General features: G+C 41.1%; 1 protein-coding gene across 1 annotated transcript; it reads right to left on the bottom strand.

Moving 5' to 3' along the window:
- Positions 1–16,573: 16,573 nt before the first annotated feature.
- ASB12 (ankyrin repeat and SOCS box containing 12) lies at positions 16,574–18,064 on the bottom strand. Its single transcript, XM_008710951.1, has 2 exons — positions 17,239–18,064; positions 16,574–16,812 (listed from the first exon to the last, which is right to left on the bottom strand). Exons 1-2 carry the CDS (start codon positions 18,062–18,064, stop codon positions 16,679–16,681), a joined length of 960 nt encoding a protein of 319 aa, XP_008709173.1. The 3' UTR covers positions 16,574–16,678.
- Between the last annotated feature and the right edge of the window lie 637 nt (positions 18,065–18,701).

Genomic DNA, 18,701 nt, shown 5'->3' with positions numbered 1-18,701 from the left:
TTAGTTGCATATAACACCCATCTCCAACAAAAATGAGCAACTTGAATGTCAGACCTCCTATTCTGGTCCTGGGTCTAGATAAATGGCAGGGAGTAGGGAGCCACTGGCTCATTGTGTGACTTTGTTGGGCAAATACCTTCTCCTCCCTAGCCTTAGTTTCCCCATTGGGGTGGCTGAACTATAATATTTCCCTGGAGCTGTGCTTTCCTGCTTTACAAAGTCCTGATTCTCATTTGTTGGACCTGATTTGGAGGTGTCTTTTTTCCAGCACCTCCTCCATAAGCTTCTGCAACTGCCTTGTGCCTCTGGTGGCCTGCCATTTGTTCATGTTTCACCTAGAACCCTGATTCTCTGAACTAGGCCAAATACTACAATTTGAAGAAGACAGTTTCCAAATCTGGAGCCCAGGGAAAAAGAGGGCCAGGGCAGTATCCACTGTGGGAATAGGGAGAGAGGAACTGTGCAAAGCAGTCAAGTGGTGGGCTTGAAATAATTGTGAGGCAAGGAGGTACCACGGTGCTACTCCCGTCACAGGAGCTAGTCCTCCATGTCCTCTTCCCAGCTGCCAAACATTCAGTCATACCAGTTAGCCTTGGGATGGACAGATATTGAACATTGGGCTGGATCCAAAAGATATAGGGTTTTAGAAAAACAAAAGTAGTCTTTGACATGCTAAAGAGGTCTCCCAGCTGTGTGCCCTTCTTCTTGGTCCTGATATTTCTAAGTCTTGGGATGACATTGTGTATATGTGCGTTAAGGAGGAAAGGGTGGTGGTGGGGTTACACAGATCCTGATTTGTATGGTCCACTCTTCTCCAGGGACAGTGTATGGAAAGACCAAGTGTAGGCATAAACTTGTACCTCAAAATGCCTTCTCAAAGAGGGAGCCCTTGAGGCCCCACTTCCATATGCTGACTGACACATGGTCAACCTGTTTGATCACTATAGGGGCTAGTCATGGGAGAGCAAGAATACTTTCTTAAGTCTTAGGTTTCTTCACCTACAAAATGGAGATAATACCTCTGCTGCTTGGTGTCATGTGGCTGCAGTGAAAAGCTTATGAGAACAGATGTGCAGGCTGTATGGAGGCAATTCCATAAACTCAGGTAGACAGACTGGTCCACATGAACACAGTGTTTCTTTCTTTCTTTACTAAATGTTCCATGGGTACCTCCTCTATGCCAGGCCTGGTGATAGGTATTGGGAAGAGCAGGTACAGTGGTAACATTCTAGGAGTATGGGCACCCAGTGGAGTTCTGAAAGGAGCTGAAAGACTAGAAGTCTGGCAAAAGTCATCTGGAGCATTGTAGATGAAGAGCTTCCTTTTCCTCAGGGTGGGGAGGGGCATCAGAGAAAAGTTCACTGGAAGGATGACCCTGATGATTATGTCGAGTCAGAAAAGTAGGGAAAGGATTCCTGTCTNATCCAAAGCCCATCAGTGTGAGAGGGTGTAGTGGGTTGGGCAAGGGCCAGGATTCTGGACACCTGGGGCTGGTGTATATTGGTATAGGGCGAGAGAAAGTATTTGTATAAGGGGAGAGAAAGAACTAAAATTAGGGCTGAAAAAGATAGGTGTGGGGCCAAAGTGTATAAGAACATGACTTTCTGGCTAAAAGACTGAGGCTCAGCTAGCTAAGTTTGTCTTTCTCAGGAAAGTAAGCAGCATAGTGTAGTGACTTTGCTACCAGACTGCCTGAGCTGGGACGTTGGCCCCATCACTTAGGAGTGGTGTGACCTGAGCAAGTTATTCCACTTCTCTGTGTCTCACTTTTCTCTTCTGCAAAATGGGAATAATAATAGTACCCACGTCACAGAACTGGGGTAAGAATTAAGTATTTCATATGAGTATTTAACACAGAGCCTGATACACCCGAAGACCTCAATAAATGCTATCTAATTCTGCTATTATTATTATTGTTAGTCTCCTGATCCAATGTACAGATCTGCAGTTATAGAACTTATGACTTTGAAACCATTTTTGATGTAAACACACATGAGTTTATGACTTCTTATACACAAGTTTCTTTTTTTAAATTTTATTTATTTGAGAGAGAGAGAGAGCGTGCGCACTTGTGAGCAGGGGAGGGAGGGGCAGAGGGAGAGGGAGATGCAGACTCCACACTGAGCAGGGAACCCAACACAGGGCCCTATCCCAGGACACCGAGATTATGACCTGAGTCAAAAGCAGACGCCCAACCAACTGAGCCATGTAGGTGCCCTCACAAGTTTCTTTTGATTGTACAGAGCCAGACCATGTTTCCCAGGGCAGAGGATCTCTGGACATCTTTGTATCCTTACACCCAACAGAGAGTTTAGCACAAACTTAATGCTCACCATATGTTTGTTGAACATAGTAAAATGAGGCATCTTCAGGTCTAATATTAAGCTTAGTTGCCAGCACCCACCAGAGTGATGTTGCCACTCTCTGAGCACCGTTGTGTCAGGCTCTGTATTTGGTGCCACACCCATAATGGTGAACTACCCACAGATTCTGGCCTTATGGCCGCCAGTGTAGTGGAGGAGGCATATAACCTATGAGGCCAATGCCCTGCAGTTTCTGACTTAGGCAAGTAAATAGATGGTGTTGTGATCCACTGAACTGAGAAATATTGGAACAGGATTAAGAAAAATGCAACAATGTGGATGGAACTACAGTGTATTATGCTAAGTGAAGTAAGTCAGAAAATGCAATGATTCTGTTAAGGACATTGTAAGTTTGACTTGTCTGAAATCCCACTTCCAGGGCGTTGTACTTGCTGTTCCCTCTGCCTACAGTGTTTTTCCTCTGAATATTGACATGGTCTGTGTCTCATTTACTTCAGATGTCTGCTCAAATGACACCTTTTTAGTGAGACCTTCCCTGGACACTTAAAATATAAAAAAGCACTGACACACACACACACACACACACAAAAAGCGATCCGCATTTCTACCCTCTTCACTCTCCAAGCCCTCAATTGGCCTTTTTTCTTACCCGTAACATACATCAGTCTTTTTTCCATTAGATATTTTTTCCTGATTTGTCCAAGGTTAGTTGACCGTAAAGTTGAGGGTCCATATCTGGGCTCTCTATTCTGTTCCACTGATCTATGTGTCTGTTTTTGTGCCAATACCATGCTGTCTTGGTGATCACAGCTTTGTAATATAGCTTGAATTCAGACAACGTGATGGCCCCAGCTTTGTTTTTCCTTGTCAACATTTCCTTGGTGATTCGGGGTCTTTTCTGGTTCCATAAAGAGCTTAGGATTGTTTGTTCAAGCCCTTTCAAAAATGCCATTGGTATTTTGATCAGGACGGTGTTGAAAGTATAGATTGCTCTGGGCAGCATAGACATTTTAACTATGTTTATTCTTCCAATCCATGAGCAAGGAATGTTTTTCCATATCTTTGCATCTTCCCCAATTTCTTTCGTAAGTGTTGTGTAGTTTCTAGAGTATAGATCTTTTACCTCTTTGGTTAGGTTTATTCCAAGGTATCTTATGGGTTTTGGTGCTATTGTACATGGAATTGATTCCCTAATTTCTCGTCCTACAGTTACATTCTTAGTGTATATGAAAGCAACTGATTTCTGTGCACTGATTTTGTATCCTGCCACATTACTGAATTGCAGTATGAGTTCTAGTAATTTGGGGGTGGGATCTTTTTGGTTTTCCACATAAAGGATCATGTCATCTGCAAAGAGAGAGAGTTTGACTTTTTCTTTGCCAATTTGAATACCTTTTATTTCTTTTTGTTATCTGATTGCTGATGCTAGGAATTCTAGTACTATGTTGAACTATAGTGGTGAGAGTGGGCATCCTTGTTGTGTTCCTGATCTTAAGGGGAAGTCTCGAAGCTATTCCCCATTGAGAATGATATTCGCTGTGGGCTTTTCATAGATGGTTTTTATGAAATTGAAGAATGTACTCTCTATCTCTACGCTCTGAAGGGTTTTAATCAGGAAAGGATGCTGTATTTTGTCAAATGCTTTTTCTACATCAACTGAAAGGATTATATGGTTCTTGTCTCTTCTCTTATTAATGTGTTCTATCACATTGATTGATTTGTGAATGTTGAACCACCCTTGCACCCCAGGTTGTGATTCCACCTGCTTGTGATGGATAATCCTTTTAATGTACTGTTGGATCCTATCAGCTAAGATATTGTTGAGAATGTTGGCATCCATATTCATCTGGCATATTGTTCTGTAATTCTTTTTGATGGGGTCTTTGCCTGGTTTTGGGATCAAGGTAAGTCAAGCAGAGAAAGACAATTATCATATGGTTTCTCTCATCTATGGAACATAAGAACTAGGAAGATCGGTAGGAGAAGAAAGGGATAAAGAAAGGGGGAGTAATCAGAAGGGGGAATGAAGCATGAGAGACTGTGGACTCTGAGAAACAAACTGCGGGCTTGAGACGGGAGGGGGCTGGAGGAATGGGATAGGTTGGCGATGGGTGGTAAGGAGGGCACGTATTGCATGGTGCACTGGGTGTTATGTGCAACTAATGAATCATGGAACTTTACATCAAAAACCAGGGATGTACTGTATGGTGACTAACATAATATAATAAAAAATATTTTTAAAAAAGGTAATGCTGACCTCATAGAATGAGTTTGGAAGTTTTCCTTCTGTTTCTATTTTTTGAAACAGCTTCAGGAGATTAGATATTATTTCTTCTTTGAATGTTTGGTAGAATTCCCCAGGGAATCCATCAGGCCCTGGACTCTTGTTTTTTGGGAGATTTTTGACCATTGCTTCAATTTCAGCACTGGTTGTTGGTCTATTCAGATTGTCAATTTCTTCCTGTTTCTGTCTTGGTAGTTTATAGGTTCCCATGAAAGCGTCCATTTCTTCCAGGTTGCTTAATTTATTGTCATAGAGTTGTTGATAATAATTTCTAATAATTATTTCCATTTCTTGGTGTTAGTCATGATTTCTCCCCTTTCATTCATAGTTTTAATAATTTGGATCCTTTCTCTTTTCTTTTGGATAAGTCTGGCCAGTGGTTTATCAATCTTATTAATTCCTTCAAAGAACCAGATTCTAGTTTCATTGATCTGCTCTACTGTATTTCTGGTTTCTAATTCATTGATCTCTGCTCTCATCTTAATTATTTCTCTTCTCCTGCTTGGCTTAAGCTTCATTTGAGAAGATGTATGAATGGCTAACAGACACATGAAAAAATGTTCAACATCATTAGCCATCAGGGAAATTCAAAACAAAACCACATTGAGATACCACCTTGCACCAGTTAGAATGGCTAAAATTAACAGGGCAAGAAACAACAAATATTGGAGAGGAGGTGGAAAAAGGAGACACTCTTACACTGTTGGTGGGAATGCAAGTTGGTACAGCCACTCTGGAAAACAGTGTGGAGGTCCCTCAAAAAGTTAAAAATAGAGCTACTGCAGCAATTGCACTATTGGGTATTTACCCCAAAGATACAGATGTGAGTGGAGAGAAGGGCCATATGCACTCCAGTGTTCATAGCAGCATTGTCCACAATAGCCAAACCATGGAAGGAGCCAAGATGCCTTTCAGCAGATGAATGGATAAAGAAGATATGGTTCATATACACAATTAAATATTACTTAGCTATCAGAAAGGAAGAATATCCACCATTAACGACGTGGATAAACTGGAGGGGATTATGCTAAGGGAAGTAAGTCAAGCAGAGAAGGACAATTATCATATGGTTTCACTTATATGTGGAATATAAGGAATAGCATGAGGACATTAGGAAAAGGAAGGGAAAAATGAAAGGATGGAAATGAGAGAGGGAGATGAACCATGAGAGACTATGGACTCTGGGAAACAAACTGAGGGTTTCAGAGGGGAGGGGTGTGGGGGGATGGGTCATCCCAGTGATGGGTATTAAGGAGTGCATGTATTGGGAGGAGCATTGGGTATTATACACAATGAATCATGGAACACTAGAGAAAGAAAGAAAGAAAGAAAGAAAGAAAGAAAGAAAGAAAGAAAGAAAGAAAGAAAGAAAGAAATAAATTTAAAAAAGAAATTAATTAAAAATTAAAATTAAAAAATATAACATGTCACCTCTTGGCATATGAATTTTTATTGTTGTTTATTTTTGTCAGTTTTCAAAAAAATTTTTTTCAGTAGGGAAAATGGCTAAGCTCTGATGCAGGCAGTTTATTAATAGGAAACCCAAATAATGAATCATTGAACACCATATCAGAAACTAACGATCTACATTATGGTGACTAACAACATAATAAAAAAATCATTTTTTTCTTTTTTCTAATTGAAATATAGTTGACATACAATATTACATTAATTTCAAGTGCACAACATAAGAATTTGACATTTATATACACGATCATCACAATAAATGATCATGATGGTAAATCTAGTTACTATCTGTCACCATACAAAATTATTACAATATTATTGACTATATTCCTTATTCTGTAAGTCATCCCCATGACTTAATTATTTTATAAATGGAATTTTGTACCTCTTAATCTCCTTCACCTATTTCTCTCATCCCCTAACCCTCCACCCTCTGGAAACCACAAGTTTTTCTCTATATTTATGAGTCTGTTTCTGTTTTGTGTTTATTCATGTGTTTTGTTTTTTTTAGATTTTATATAGAAGTGAAATCTTATGGTATTTGTCTTTGTCTGACTTTTTTTACTTAGCATAATACTCTGTAGGTCCATCCATGTTTTAAGAGTACATTTACACAATGAGCACTGAGTAATGTATAGAATTGTTGAATCATTATATTGTACACTTGAAACTAATATAACACTGTATGCTAATTATATTTTAATACAAAATTAACTTTAAAAAAGAATAAAAGGAATGAAATTGTCTTTGTCTGACTTTTTTTACTTAGCATAATACTCTGTAGGTCCATCCATGTTTTAAGAGTACATTTACACAATGAGCACTGAGTAATGTATAGAATTGTTGAATCATTATATTGTACACTTGAAACTAATATAACACTGTATGCTAATTATATTTTAATACAAAATTAACTTTAAAAAAGAATAAAAGGAATGAAAGTTATTGTCAATTTTTAATTTTCTGTTTCCCATCATAATAAGGAGATGAAGGCTGACAATGAGCAAAGTGTGTAAGTAAAATATTTAGTATATCAGATGGCAATAAATGTTATGGAGAAAAATAGAGCAAGAAAGAAGTACAGGAAGTATTTGTGGGAGGATGCTAGTTTAAAAAGGGCAGTTGGGATAGGCCTTACCAAAAAGGTGATATTCAAGCAAAGATCTGAGGAAACTGAGGGAGCAAACTGTAAGAATATCTAGAGAAAGAGCATTCCAGGCAAAAGGAACAGCAAGTAAAAAGACCCTGAGGTTAGAACATAACTGTAATATTAGAGGAACAAGGAAACCAATGCAGCTAAAACAGAGTAAGTGTGGGGGAAAGTGGTAGGAGAGGGGGTCAGAAAGCACCTGGGAAACAGATGGTTATGGATTTATGAGTCATTTTAAAGACTTTAGACTTTTCAGGATTTTGAGCTGAGGAGTGGCATGGTCTTAGTGAAATGTTTAAAGAGCTGTAACAGCAAGGGAGGAAGTGGTAAGGTGAAGAAGGAAGCTCCTACAGTGATGTAGGTGAGAGGCAATGGTGGCTCAGACCAGGGTGGAGGCAGTGAAATGATAAGTGGTTAAATTTTGGATGTATTTGGAATATAGAACAGGCTAGACTTGGTGATGGCACCTTAGATGAAGGGTGTAAGAGAAGGAGAGGAGTAAGAAACAGGAGCCCACAAAGCCTTGAGAGGGTGGGATTGACAAACTGAGACCAGAGCCAGGAGAGCTGTGTCTCTCAGAAGCCAAGGAAGACATGGGGATTTTATAAAAATGGTATTACTGAGTGTATGTGTCAGATGCTGTACAGAAATCCAGCAAGATAAAGGTAGAAAAGATGACCTTGAATATTTATCTGGAAAGTCACTGATGTTGTGGGCAAGGCCATTGTGGAGCAAGGGTGAGGGTGTACACCAGACTACAGTGGAGTGTTAAGAGAATGGTCTGCAAGGAAAGGGAGGATGCATATAGCCTTCTTGTTCTGGAAGTTTGGCTTCTATTGAGATGGTGGCTAAAGGGAACACTGGATTCAGATTTGTTTTTACAAGATGGAAGGATGTGAGTTTACTTATATGATTAGGGGAAAAATCAATCAAGTTCAAGATACAAGAGACAGGATAATTGATGGGTGGGAGGCCCTGGATAGAGGTGGGGGATGGGATCCAGAAGCCCCTAGAAATGAGTTGGCCTCGATGGGGAGGAGGGACTAAGATAAGAGGGAAGGATGGGTGAATGCAGTAGAGTTTATTGTAATGATAAGTTGAAGATGTCATGCCTAATGACCTCTAGGTGCTCTAGGAAGTGGGAGATAAAGTCCCCAAAGTAAGAGAAAAAGCAGTAGGTTCAAGGAAGCTTGTTAATATTGGACAAGATTTGAAATAGTTACAGCAGAGAATGGGCAAGTTGATAAAGGCCTAGCTGACTTGTCATCCAGGAATGTATTGTGATCTCATTCAGTTTCATGAGATCCTGCTTCCTATCTGTGTAAACTTGAGCAAGTTATTTACTATGCCTTGGTTTCTTCATCTATAAAGTGGACATGAGTAAAATAAGGTCATTGAATTAAATGAGTTAATCCATGCTTAGCAATTGCTGAGCACATTGCTTGGCACATAGTAAGTGTTCAATGTATATTAACTCTTTAGATTTCTATGATGATTACTTTTTATTTCTTCTGTGGTATTCATCAGCCCAGGCTAGGATAGGATGATGGCTTGATCCAAAGTTAGTTTGGTACTGGGTGAGAGATTGAAGTGGTTGAATGAACACAAAATCAAAGATGGAAAGGGAAGGACATGAAGACAGGGGAGAGGGGCAAATGGAGAGAAAGTAGGAAATCGTGTGGTACCTGAAACTCAGGGCCTGGCACATATTAGGTCTCAATAAATCTTTATTGAGTGAAAGAATGGGTGAATCTCTGGGGTCAAACCATACTGTTCCAGGAATGTCACTTCTGGAAAAGCAGGCAGTTCTGATGAAATGAGGACCTGCATTTCCAGGTGAGGCTAAGGCAGTAGGGGTAAAATGGAGGTTATATGGTGTTGTAAGAGTCAAGGAGGTGAAGGAACTGCAGGTGACCAGACCCTGCCATCAGTCTAGTCTCTGCTTTTCTAGGAGGCAGCCTGTGCTAGGAGGAAACTGACAAAGTAGGAGCTATCAAATAGACTAGTGTCTGGAAGCTAATATCTTCTGTGACTATAGATGGACAGAGCTTAGAAGGTGCCAGGATGAAGCAGATGGTCATTCATCTTGCATCTTGGTCAAGCAGATTGCTTGACTATGGAAGAGCAGGATGTCCCCAGGTAGCTCAGGAACTATTCTAGAAGTAAATGAAGTGATGAGTACACAAATAATATGTAAGCAGTCAAATGCTCTGCACTTATAAGGGGATGGTTACATTAATGCTGCCAGACAAATCCAGGAATAGATGGTCAATTAATTTATGACAAAGGAACCAAGTTATATAATGGGGAAAGGACAGTTTCTTTAATAAATGGTGTTGGGAAAACTGGACAGCCACATACAAAAGAGTGAAACTAGACCACTATCTTACATTACACACAAAAATTAATGCAATATGGATTAAAAACTTGAATATCAGACCTAAAACCATAAAAATCCTAGAGGAAAACATGGGCAGTAAGCTCCTTGACATAAGTCTTGGCAATGACTCTTTTGGATTTGACACCAAAAGCAAAGTCAACAATAAATAAATAAATAAATAAATAAATAAATAAATAAATAAGACTTCAGCAAACAAAAAAGCTTCTGCACAGAAAAGGAAGACATCAACAAAATGAAAAGTCAGCCTACTGAATAGGAGAAAATATTTGTAAGTCATATAACTGATATATATATACAAAATATATACAAAATACATAAAGAACTCATACAACTCAATAGCAAAAAAACAAAACAATCATTACAAAATGGGCAGAGTCTCATATGGTTTGTCTCCCTCTCTTATTTCTTCCCCTTGAGTTTTCCCTCCCTTCCCATATGAGACTCTTGACTCTGGGAAACAAACTGAGGGCTGCAGAAAAGGAGGTGGGTGGGGGAATGGGGTAACTCAGTGATGGGCATTAAGGAGGGCACGTCATGTGATGAGCACTGGGTGTTAGATGCAACTAATAATCATTGAACATTTTATTTAAAAAAACTAACGATGTACTAAACATTGGCTAATTGAATTAAAATTTAAAAAATGGGCAGAGGGTCTGAATAGACATTTTTTTCAAAGAAAACATACAGATGGCCGACAGGTACATGGAAAGGTGCTCAACATCATTAATCATCAGGGAAATCAAAATCAAAATCAAATTATACCTTGGCTAATTGAATTTAAAATAGAAAAAAAACAGAGAAAGAAAATTATCATATGGTTTCACTCATTTATGGAACATAAGAAATAGCAGGAAGATCTGTAGGAGAAGGAAGGGAAGAATGAAGGGGGTAAACAGAAAAGGGAATGAACCATGAGAGAGTGTGGACTCTGGGGAACAAACTGAGGGCTTCAGAGGGGAGGGGGTGGGGGTTGGGGATAGGCCGGTGATGGGTATTAAGGAGGGCACATATTGAATGGTGCACTGGGTGTTATATGCAAATAAAGAATCATGGAACACTACATCAAAAACGAAGGATATACTGTTAGGTGACTAATATAACATAATAAAAATTATTATTAAAAAATAAATTAGAAAAAAACAAAATGAGATATCACCTCACAGCTAGTTAGAAGGGATATTATCAAAAACGGAAGAAATAACAAGTGTTGGTAAAGACATAGAGAAAAGGGAACACTTGTGCACTGTTGGTGAGTAAATTGCTGTAGCCACTATGTAAAATGGTATGGAATTTCCTCAAAAAATTAAAAATACAACTGCATATGATCCAGAAATTGCAATTCTGAGAATCTAAAGAAAAAGAAAACACAAACTTCAGAAGATATATGCACCCCCATGTTCACTGCAGCATTATTTACAATAGTCAAGACATGGAAGCAACCTAAGTGTCTATTGATGGCTGAATAAAGAAAATGTGATATATATATATATATATATATATATATATATATATATATATATCTGAATTCAGGTATAAAGAAGAATGAAATCTTGTTATTTGCAGTAACATGGTTGGACCTTGAAGGCATTATGCTCAGTAAAATAAGTCAGACACAAAAAGACAAATATCATATGATCTCCCTTATATGTAGAAATTTTTTTAAATGAGCTTAGGTACAGAAGAAAGATTGGTCATTGCCAGAAATGGGAGGTAGGGCTTGGTTGAAATGGGTGAAACAATCAAAAGGTACAAACTTCCATTTATAAAATAAATAATTCATGGGGGATATAATGTACAGCATAGTGACTATAGTTAATAATACTGTATTGCATATTAGGACGTTGCTAAGAGAGTAGATCTTAGAAGTTCTTATCACAAGAAAAGCTGGCGGCATCGCAATGGAGGATTTCGAGCTGTACTACAAAGCTGTGGTCACAAAGACAACATGGTACTGGCACAAAAACAGACACATAGACCAATGGAACAGAATAGAGGACCCAGAAATAGACCTTCAGCTCTTTGGGCAACTAATCTTTGATAAAGCAGGAAAAAACATCTGGTGGAAAAAAGACAGTCTCTTCAATAAATGGTGCTGGGAAAATTGGACAGCTACATGCAAAAGAATGAATCTTGACCACTCTCTCACACCACACACAAAGATAAACTCCAAATGGATGAAAGACCTCGATGTGAGACAGGAATCCATCAGAATCCCAGAGGAGAACATAGGCAACAACCTCTACGACATCGGCCAAAGCAAACTTTTTCGTGACACATCTCCAAAGGCAAGAGAAACAAAAGATAAAATGAACTTATGGGACTTCATCAAGATAAAAAGCTTCTGCACAGCCAAGGAAACATTAAAAAAAACTAAGAGGCAGCCTATGGAATGGGAGAATATATTTGCAAATGACACTACAGATAAAAGACTGGTATCCAAGATTTACAAAGAACTTCTCAAACTCAATACATGAGAAACAAATAAACAAATAAAAAAATGGGCAAAAGATATGAACAGACACTTTTCCAATGAAGACATACAAATGGCTAACAGACACATGAAAAAATGTTCAAAATCAATAGCCATCAGGGAAATTCAAATCCAAACCGCACTGAGATACCACCTTATGCCAGTTAGAATGGCAAAAATAGACAAGGCAAGAAACAACAATTGTTGGAGAGGATGTGGAGAAAGGGGAACCCTCCTACATTGTTGGTGGGAATGCAAGTTGGTCCAGCCACTCTGGAAAACAGTGTGGAGGTCCCTTAAAAAGTTAAAAATTGAGCTACCCTATGACCCAGCCATTGCACTACTGGGTGTTTACCCCCAAGATATAGACGTAGTGAAGAGAAGGGCCATATGCACACCAATGTTCATAGCAGCATTGTCCACAATAGCTAAATCGTTGAAGGAGCCGAGATGCCCTTCAACAGATGACTGGATTAAGAAGTTGTGGTCCATATATACAATGGAATATTACTCAGCTATCAGAAGGAATGAGTTCTCAACATTTGCTGCAACATGGATGGCACCGGAGGAAATAATGCTAAGTGAAATAAGTCAAGCAGAGAAAGACAATTATCATATGGTTTCTCTCATCTATGGAACATAAGAACTAGGAAGATCGGTAGAGAATAAAGGGATATAGAAAGGGGGTTAATCAGAAGGGGGAATGAATCCTGAGAGACTATGGACTCTGAGAAACAAACTGAGGGCTTCAGAGGAGAGGGGGGGTGGGGGAATGGGATAGGCTGGTGATGGGTAGTAAAGGAGGGCACGTATTGCATTGTGCCCTGGGTGTTATGCGCAACTAATGAATCATCGAACTTTACATCAGAAACCAGGGATGTGCTGTATGGCGACTAACATAATATAATAAAAAAACATTAAAAAAAAGAAAAGAAAAAAGTTTTAATAAAATCTGTGACACACATACACACAAAAAAGGAAATGTTTTGTAACTATGTATGGTTATGGATGTTAACTAGACATTGTGGTGATCATTCCATAATATACACCAATATTGAAGGAATGTTGTACATCTGCAACTAATAAAATGTTGTGTGTCATTATATCTCAATTTAAAAAATAATGATGCCAGATTTTCCCTGGGAAATCAGGAAACATGTTCTCCATATATTCAACAAGTCATTCCTATGACTGTGCATACCCCATTCTAAAAATTGATATCTTTAAGTTCAAAATACCAGAATATTCAGGGCCCTCTCCAGTATAGTCCCCAGCCTAACTCTTGTTCAAATTCATTGAACTTGAACCAAACTAAACTGGTTAGCCAAGCAACTGGCCTCATTTTTCCTACTTCTGTGTCTTTGCTCACAGAGTTCCCTCCTCTCATACCTTTTTTCCCTCTCTACTGATTAAAACTTTTTCCACCATTCAAGGCCAAGATCAAGTACAACCTCTTCCATCAGACTTTTCCTGTTAGCAACTGAGGGGGATCTCTCTGGTGTCTGAAGTTCAGTGGGCCATTTTGCACTTTGGATCTAGTCTTTAAGGTCCACCTTTCTGAATAAAGCAAAAGAATTTTCACATTGCAGGAGAGAACACAAACTGATCAGTGGCATGTGCAGAGCTGAGCCAGACCCAGATTCATGACAATGCCAGGAAGGAAGGGAGGAAAAGAGGGAGAGGGAGGCAAGGAGGGAAAGAAATGGAGGTTAGGAGGAGTCAGGGAGAGAGAGGGAGAGAAGGAGGGAAGGAAGTGGTCTAGCTCACCTGAAAGGGTTAAGATATGGTTTCCTGGAAACTGGTGGTTATAGTCAGGGGAAGTGGGAGTGTGGTGGTGGGGAGACTGAGTTATCACCTGGGGCCAATGCCAACAAGAAACTAAAGGCCAAGGGGGGGGGATATCACTTCAGGAATAGACACATCATCTCTGCCTCTTCCTCCTCCTCATGACTCCTAGTGAATGTTGCCTCAGAAGATTTGTCATCAGAATTTGAGATGACCCATTCCAACCCCTGGCCTATTGTTCAAATGGGAATGGTCAGGCCTGGGGAGGGGAAGAAACTAAGGCACCAAGCCATGAGATTGTCTCTGCTCACCAGCAACACAGGTAACTGGAAAAATAACAGCTAGGGGTAGTCTGGAGAGAATTTGGTATGCTCTTACATCCTTCTCAAATGCAATTCCTTTTAAAATGCCCAGAGTTATTTAGTCAAAATTATAAAGATGGCAAGTATAATGGTGGTTGCCAGAGGAGGATGGAAGGGGAGAATGGGGAACTATTGTTTAATAAGTATAGAGTTTCAGGGGTGCCTAGGTGGCACAGTCGGTTAAGTGTCTGACTCTTAATTTCAGCTCCGGTCATGATCTCAGGGTCCTGGGATCAAGCCCCACGTCCAGCTCTGCACACAGCACAGAGTCTGCTTGATATTCTCCTTCACCCTCTACCCCTCCCCCCACTCTCTTAAAAAAATAAATAAATCTTTAAAAAAAATAAAAAAATAAAATAAAATACCCAGAGTATCTACATGCTTTCATGGGTCAGCCAGAGAATCTGTGTCCCAGATGCCACAGGAGAGGCCACCCTGGCCAGGCCCCATTTGAAGGGTGTAGTTTCTCAGGGGCCTATAGCAGATGAAGCTGCTGAAGTTGACTCCAAATCCCCAAGGGCCCTAAGGAGATGGGGGACAGAGCCAAGCATGGGGTCCTGGACAGTTCATTCCTCAGGAGCCCAGATTGAAAGAAAGGTAAAACAGAGCTAGGGCTGTCTTCCCTGAAACCCCCTCTCTGTGCTTATAGCTAAGTCCTTCTGTTCTTTTGTTCCTTGTAGATAAATGGTTACATTACTCTTCAAAACAGGAATGAAAGTCTGGAAGCTGAGTGGAATAGGACTATGGAGATAGATGTTCAATTTTCTTACCTTCCTTCCTGAAGTCTCTCAGGCACTAGATGCTAGGGAGAGTGGGGGAGATAAGGAGGGGAGAGGCAAGTCAGCTCAAGACCTTATTCCCTACCTCCATTTCCTCATAATAGGAGATCATGATGTAGAAGGACTGTCAAGGCAGCTCCTAGGAAAAGCTCTAAACATCTAAAGGTTATCTGGGCTCTCCTCCTCCACTCCTTCATCTTGTGTCTCTTTCACTGTTTACCGACATCCCCACCCACAGCTATGCAGGAGAAATACAAGAAGGTACTGTAGAATGCTAGATATGAATTTGGGTGGTTATCTGTGCTGGCTTAGAGCACGTTTGCCTCCTTCTCCTGCTCTTCTCCACATCATGGGGGTACTGACCACTGTAAGATGCATTTCCCAGGTCCCCTCATCAATCATCTGGCTAGGTTCAATGAGACACTGAGTGAGAGATTAGAAAAAATGGAGAAACCGTGTTTAGCCTCTGCCTTTTGTGTCTCTGGTGGTTTCTCTGCAGTGTCTCTTCTGTGGCTCTCAATGTCAATATACTTCCAATTCTACTACTGTGCGATCCCAGCTCCTGGCTCAGATCATACCACTTTTTCCCACTGTCCCTCCCTTCTTCACCTTCCTTTGCTCTGCCCTATGCGGCAAGGGGGCTGACCCCTGTAGGCTGTGTTTCCCAAGCTCTCATATTAGTTGACTTCTAGTTTTCCCCAATGAGAGTTGACATTGGAGGCAGACTGAAGGGCAGCAATGAGTAAAAGGGGAGGGTATTTCTTTCTTCTAGTTTGTACAGTGTCTTTCTTCTACGGTTCTAAGCACTTGTGGACAAGTCTACGATTCTGCTTTCCATCAGGTGACCCCTGTCCCTGAACTCTGACCATAACTCCTCCCTCAACTCTTCAGAGTATGGATGGTGTTGGCATCCTGCTGTAACTAATCTCTGGGTTAGCTTCCTGTCCTGCTTGTCTTCTCAACCTATCCTCTATGTAACATATTTCCTATCTGCATTAAATTCTCTGCTATAAATATTTGGTAGTTTTTTTTCCCAGTTAGATCTTGACTATAAACTGGACTAGTGGGAATGCAGTCTATGATTCAAGGTGAATGAATGGGAGGATCCTTAGTTACTTGACTCAAAGGAATAGGGGGTTGGGTGACAGCCCCAGAAAGGGTGCCTTGTAGCAGCCAGAGAAGTGAATGGAGGTACAAGGTTGGGCAAACAGATGCTACCCTTCCATCCTCTTGGATTCTTCAGGACCTTGCTTCTAAGCAAAACACAGCTCTAAATTTTCTTGAGAATCTTGAAGGAGGTGGAGCTATTGGGTTACTTTTTTTTCCTCTTTCAATGGCCAGGACTCCTATGCCTGCCAAATGACAGATAATTACCATCCTTCCCCTTGGCCAACCAAACCCCTTTACCCAGTGAACCCCCATACCCCCACACATATAGTAGTCATAGAAGCCTCCAGGATTTATTTTGATGAGGATTTTATTGTGGAGGATAATACAAGAGAGCAGCCACCAGGATTTATTTTGATGAGGATCATATTGTGGAGGATAATATAGGAGAGCAGCTCTGGGTGAATAGGTGGAGCTGTAGTTTCCTCCAGCTACCTGGATCCCCAGGTGTTTTTGTAGGCATTGTGTGTTTCTGGTAAGGCTGCAAGATTACAGTTGGTGTTTGAGATAACTAATCAACACAGGGGGAATATCCAGTTGGTCGATGGCTTGTGGTTGGCTGGCCTGGCCCAGAGCTCTGCGGATAACTAAACGGGCCTGTGATAGTAATGACCGTGGAGTGGCTACAGTGAGGAGAAACAGGTCATAAGAAGTAATTCCTAGTGTAATTCTCCCACCCAAGCCTGCATCCACCCTGCCCTGGCTCCTGCAGCCCTAATTGCTTTCTCCCTTCTAAGAAATTCCCCCCACTCTGTCCTCAATGCATGGTGCCAATAGGATCACACTGAGGCCTAGATAGGGCGTGCTCAAGGACACAAAACAGTCATTAGCAGAGCCAGAACCAGAAATGCTGCTAGTACTACCCCCCACCTTATCTTAGTGAACCCTTCCCTAATAAGGAATCTGTAACTTCTCCACTGGGGTCCTAGGAGAGGGAAGAAGGTGGTAGTTTCTCCAACTCATCCTAGAAGGATAGGCTTGGAGGGTGATTTGTGGCCCTTGGACCTCAAAGCCAGAAGGCCCATGGAGCTGAGCTACTTGAAACTCACCTCGGGCCTGTAGCAGCAATGCAGTGCCTTTATCATCTTGCAAGTTCAGGTCTAGGGAGAGAGATGGAAGGTAGATGTTAGCACCAAAATCAATTAACAGTTGGATGTACTCTGGTTCACAATTATGGTGGAGACAGATTTCGAGGAGGGTGCGGGGCTGTGGGACACGAGCCAATAGGTGCTGGTCAGTACAGTTGTAGTTAGGGTCTGCCCCATGCAGCAAAAGCAGGCGAAAACAGTCAAGGTGCCCATAGACTGCAGCCAAATAGAGGGGGCCAGAACATGAAGTTATGTTTGATGCCCAGACTGGTAGTTTAGCCTTGACATTGGCCTCTGCACCATGGACCAGGAGTTCCTGAAGGATGGCAGCAGCACCATCACGGGCAGCTGTGAGTACGGGAGAACAGTTGTTGTAGATGCTACCACCAGGACAGGCACCAGCTTCCAAAAGCACACGCACACAGTCCAGATGGCCATGACTGACAGCAGTAAAAAGTGGTGTCTGTGCCTTGACATCCAAACTGTCAACATCAGCACCATGTGCCAGGAGGACCTGCAAACAGCTGAGGTGGCCATAAGAAGCAGCCAAGCGCAAGGGTGTCCCAGGAACACCCCAGCCACTTCTACTGTTGATGAAACGCTTGTAACGCTCCTGGCACAAAAGCTGGTCCAAGGTATAGGAGTCGTTGTCATATACTGCTTGATTGAGAGCCTGCTTCTCCCCCATGTCGGTGTCCTCCTCCTCCTTGTCGGGCTGCAGGAGGGAGAAAATCTTGGTGATGTCCATGAGGTTCATCTTGATTGATTGGAGCAGAACTATTCTCATTATGAGCAGGAGGATATGCTAGGTCTGTGGGTGAAAAATATTGGGGGGAGACTGAAGGTCCACATCAAAAACCTGGATGCCAGCCCTTGCCCCCACCCTTCACCATCAGGCTCTTCATTCATGGGCCCCCTTCTTCCAATTCCTACTCCATCTTATTTTAGGTCTCAGAGATGCCTTCTATTTTTTTATAATAATTTTTATTATGTTATGTTAGTCACCATACAGTACATCCTTAGTTTTGATGTAGTGTTCCATGATTCATTATTTGCATATAACACCCAGTGCTCCATGCAATATGTGCCCTCCTTAATACCCATCACCAGCTTATCCCAATCTCCTACCCCCCTCCCCTCTGAAGCCCTCAGTTTGTTTCCCAGAGTCCATAGTCTCAGAGATGACTTTTAAAACAGATCAGGCCATTTCACAGCTTGGTGCCTTTGCATATGCTGTTCTTTTTTTTTTTTAATTTTAATTCCAGTATAGTGAACATTCAGTATAATGTTAGTTTCAGGTGTACAATATAGTGATTCAACACTTCCATACAGCACCCAGTGCTCATCACAACAAGTGTCCTCCTTAATCCCCATCACCTATTTCACCCCATCACCCATCTCCCCACCTACCTCCCCTCTGGTGA

Source organism: Ursus maritimus (genome assembly GCF_017311325.1).
Source record: "Ursus maritimus isolate PB19 chromosome X unlocalized genomic scaffold, ASM1731132v1 scaffold_X1, whole genome shotgun sequence".
NCBI lineage: Eukaryota > Metazoa > Chordata > Mammalia > Carnivora > Ursidae > Ursus > Ursus maritimus.
The sequence above is the reverse complement of the archived record's forward strand: the minus strand, read 5'-3'. Positions and strand labels throughout refer to the sequence as shown.

Excerpts from the sequence above, each read along its gene's own strand:
- ASB12 (XM_008710951.1), bottom strand. The coding sequence starts at position 18,064 with ATGAGAATAGTTCTGCTCCAATCAATCAAGATGAACCTCATGGACATC. Across the intron at positions 16,813-17,238 it reads ATTGCTGCTACAGGCCCGAG|CCACTCCACGGTCATTACTA; the intron begins GTGAGTTTCAAG and ends TCCTCACTGTAG.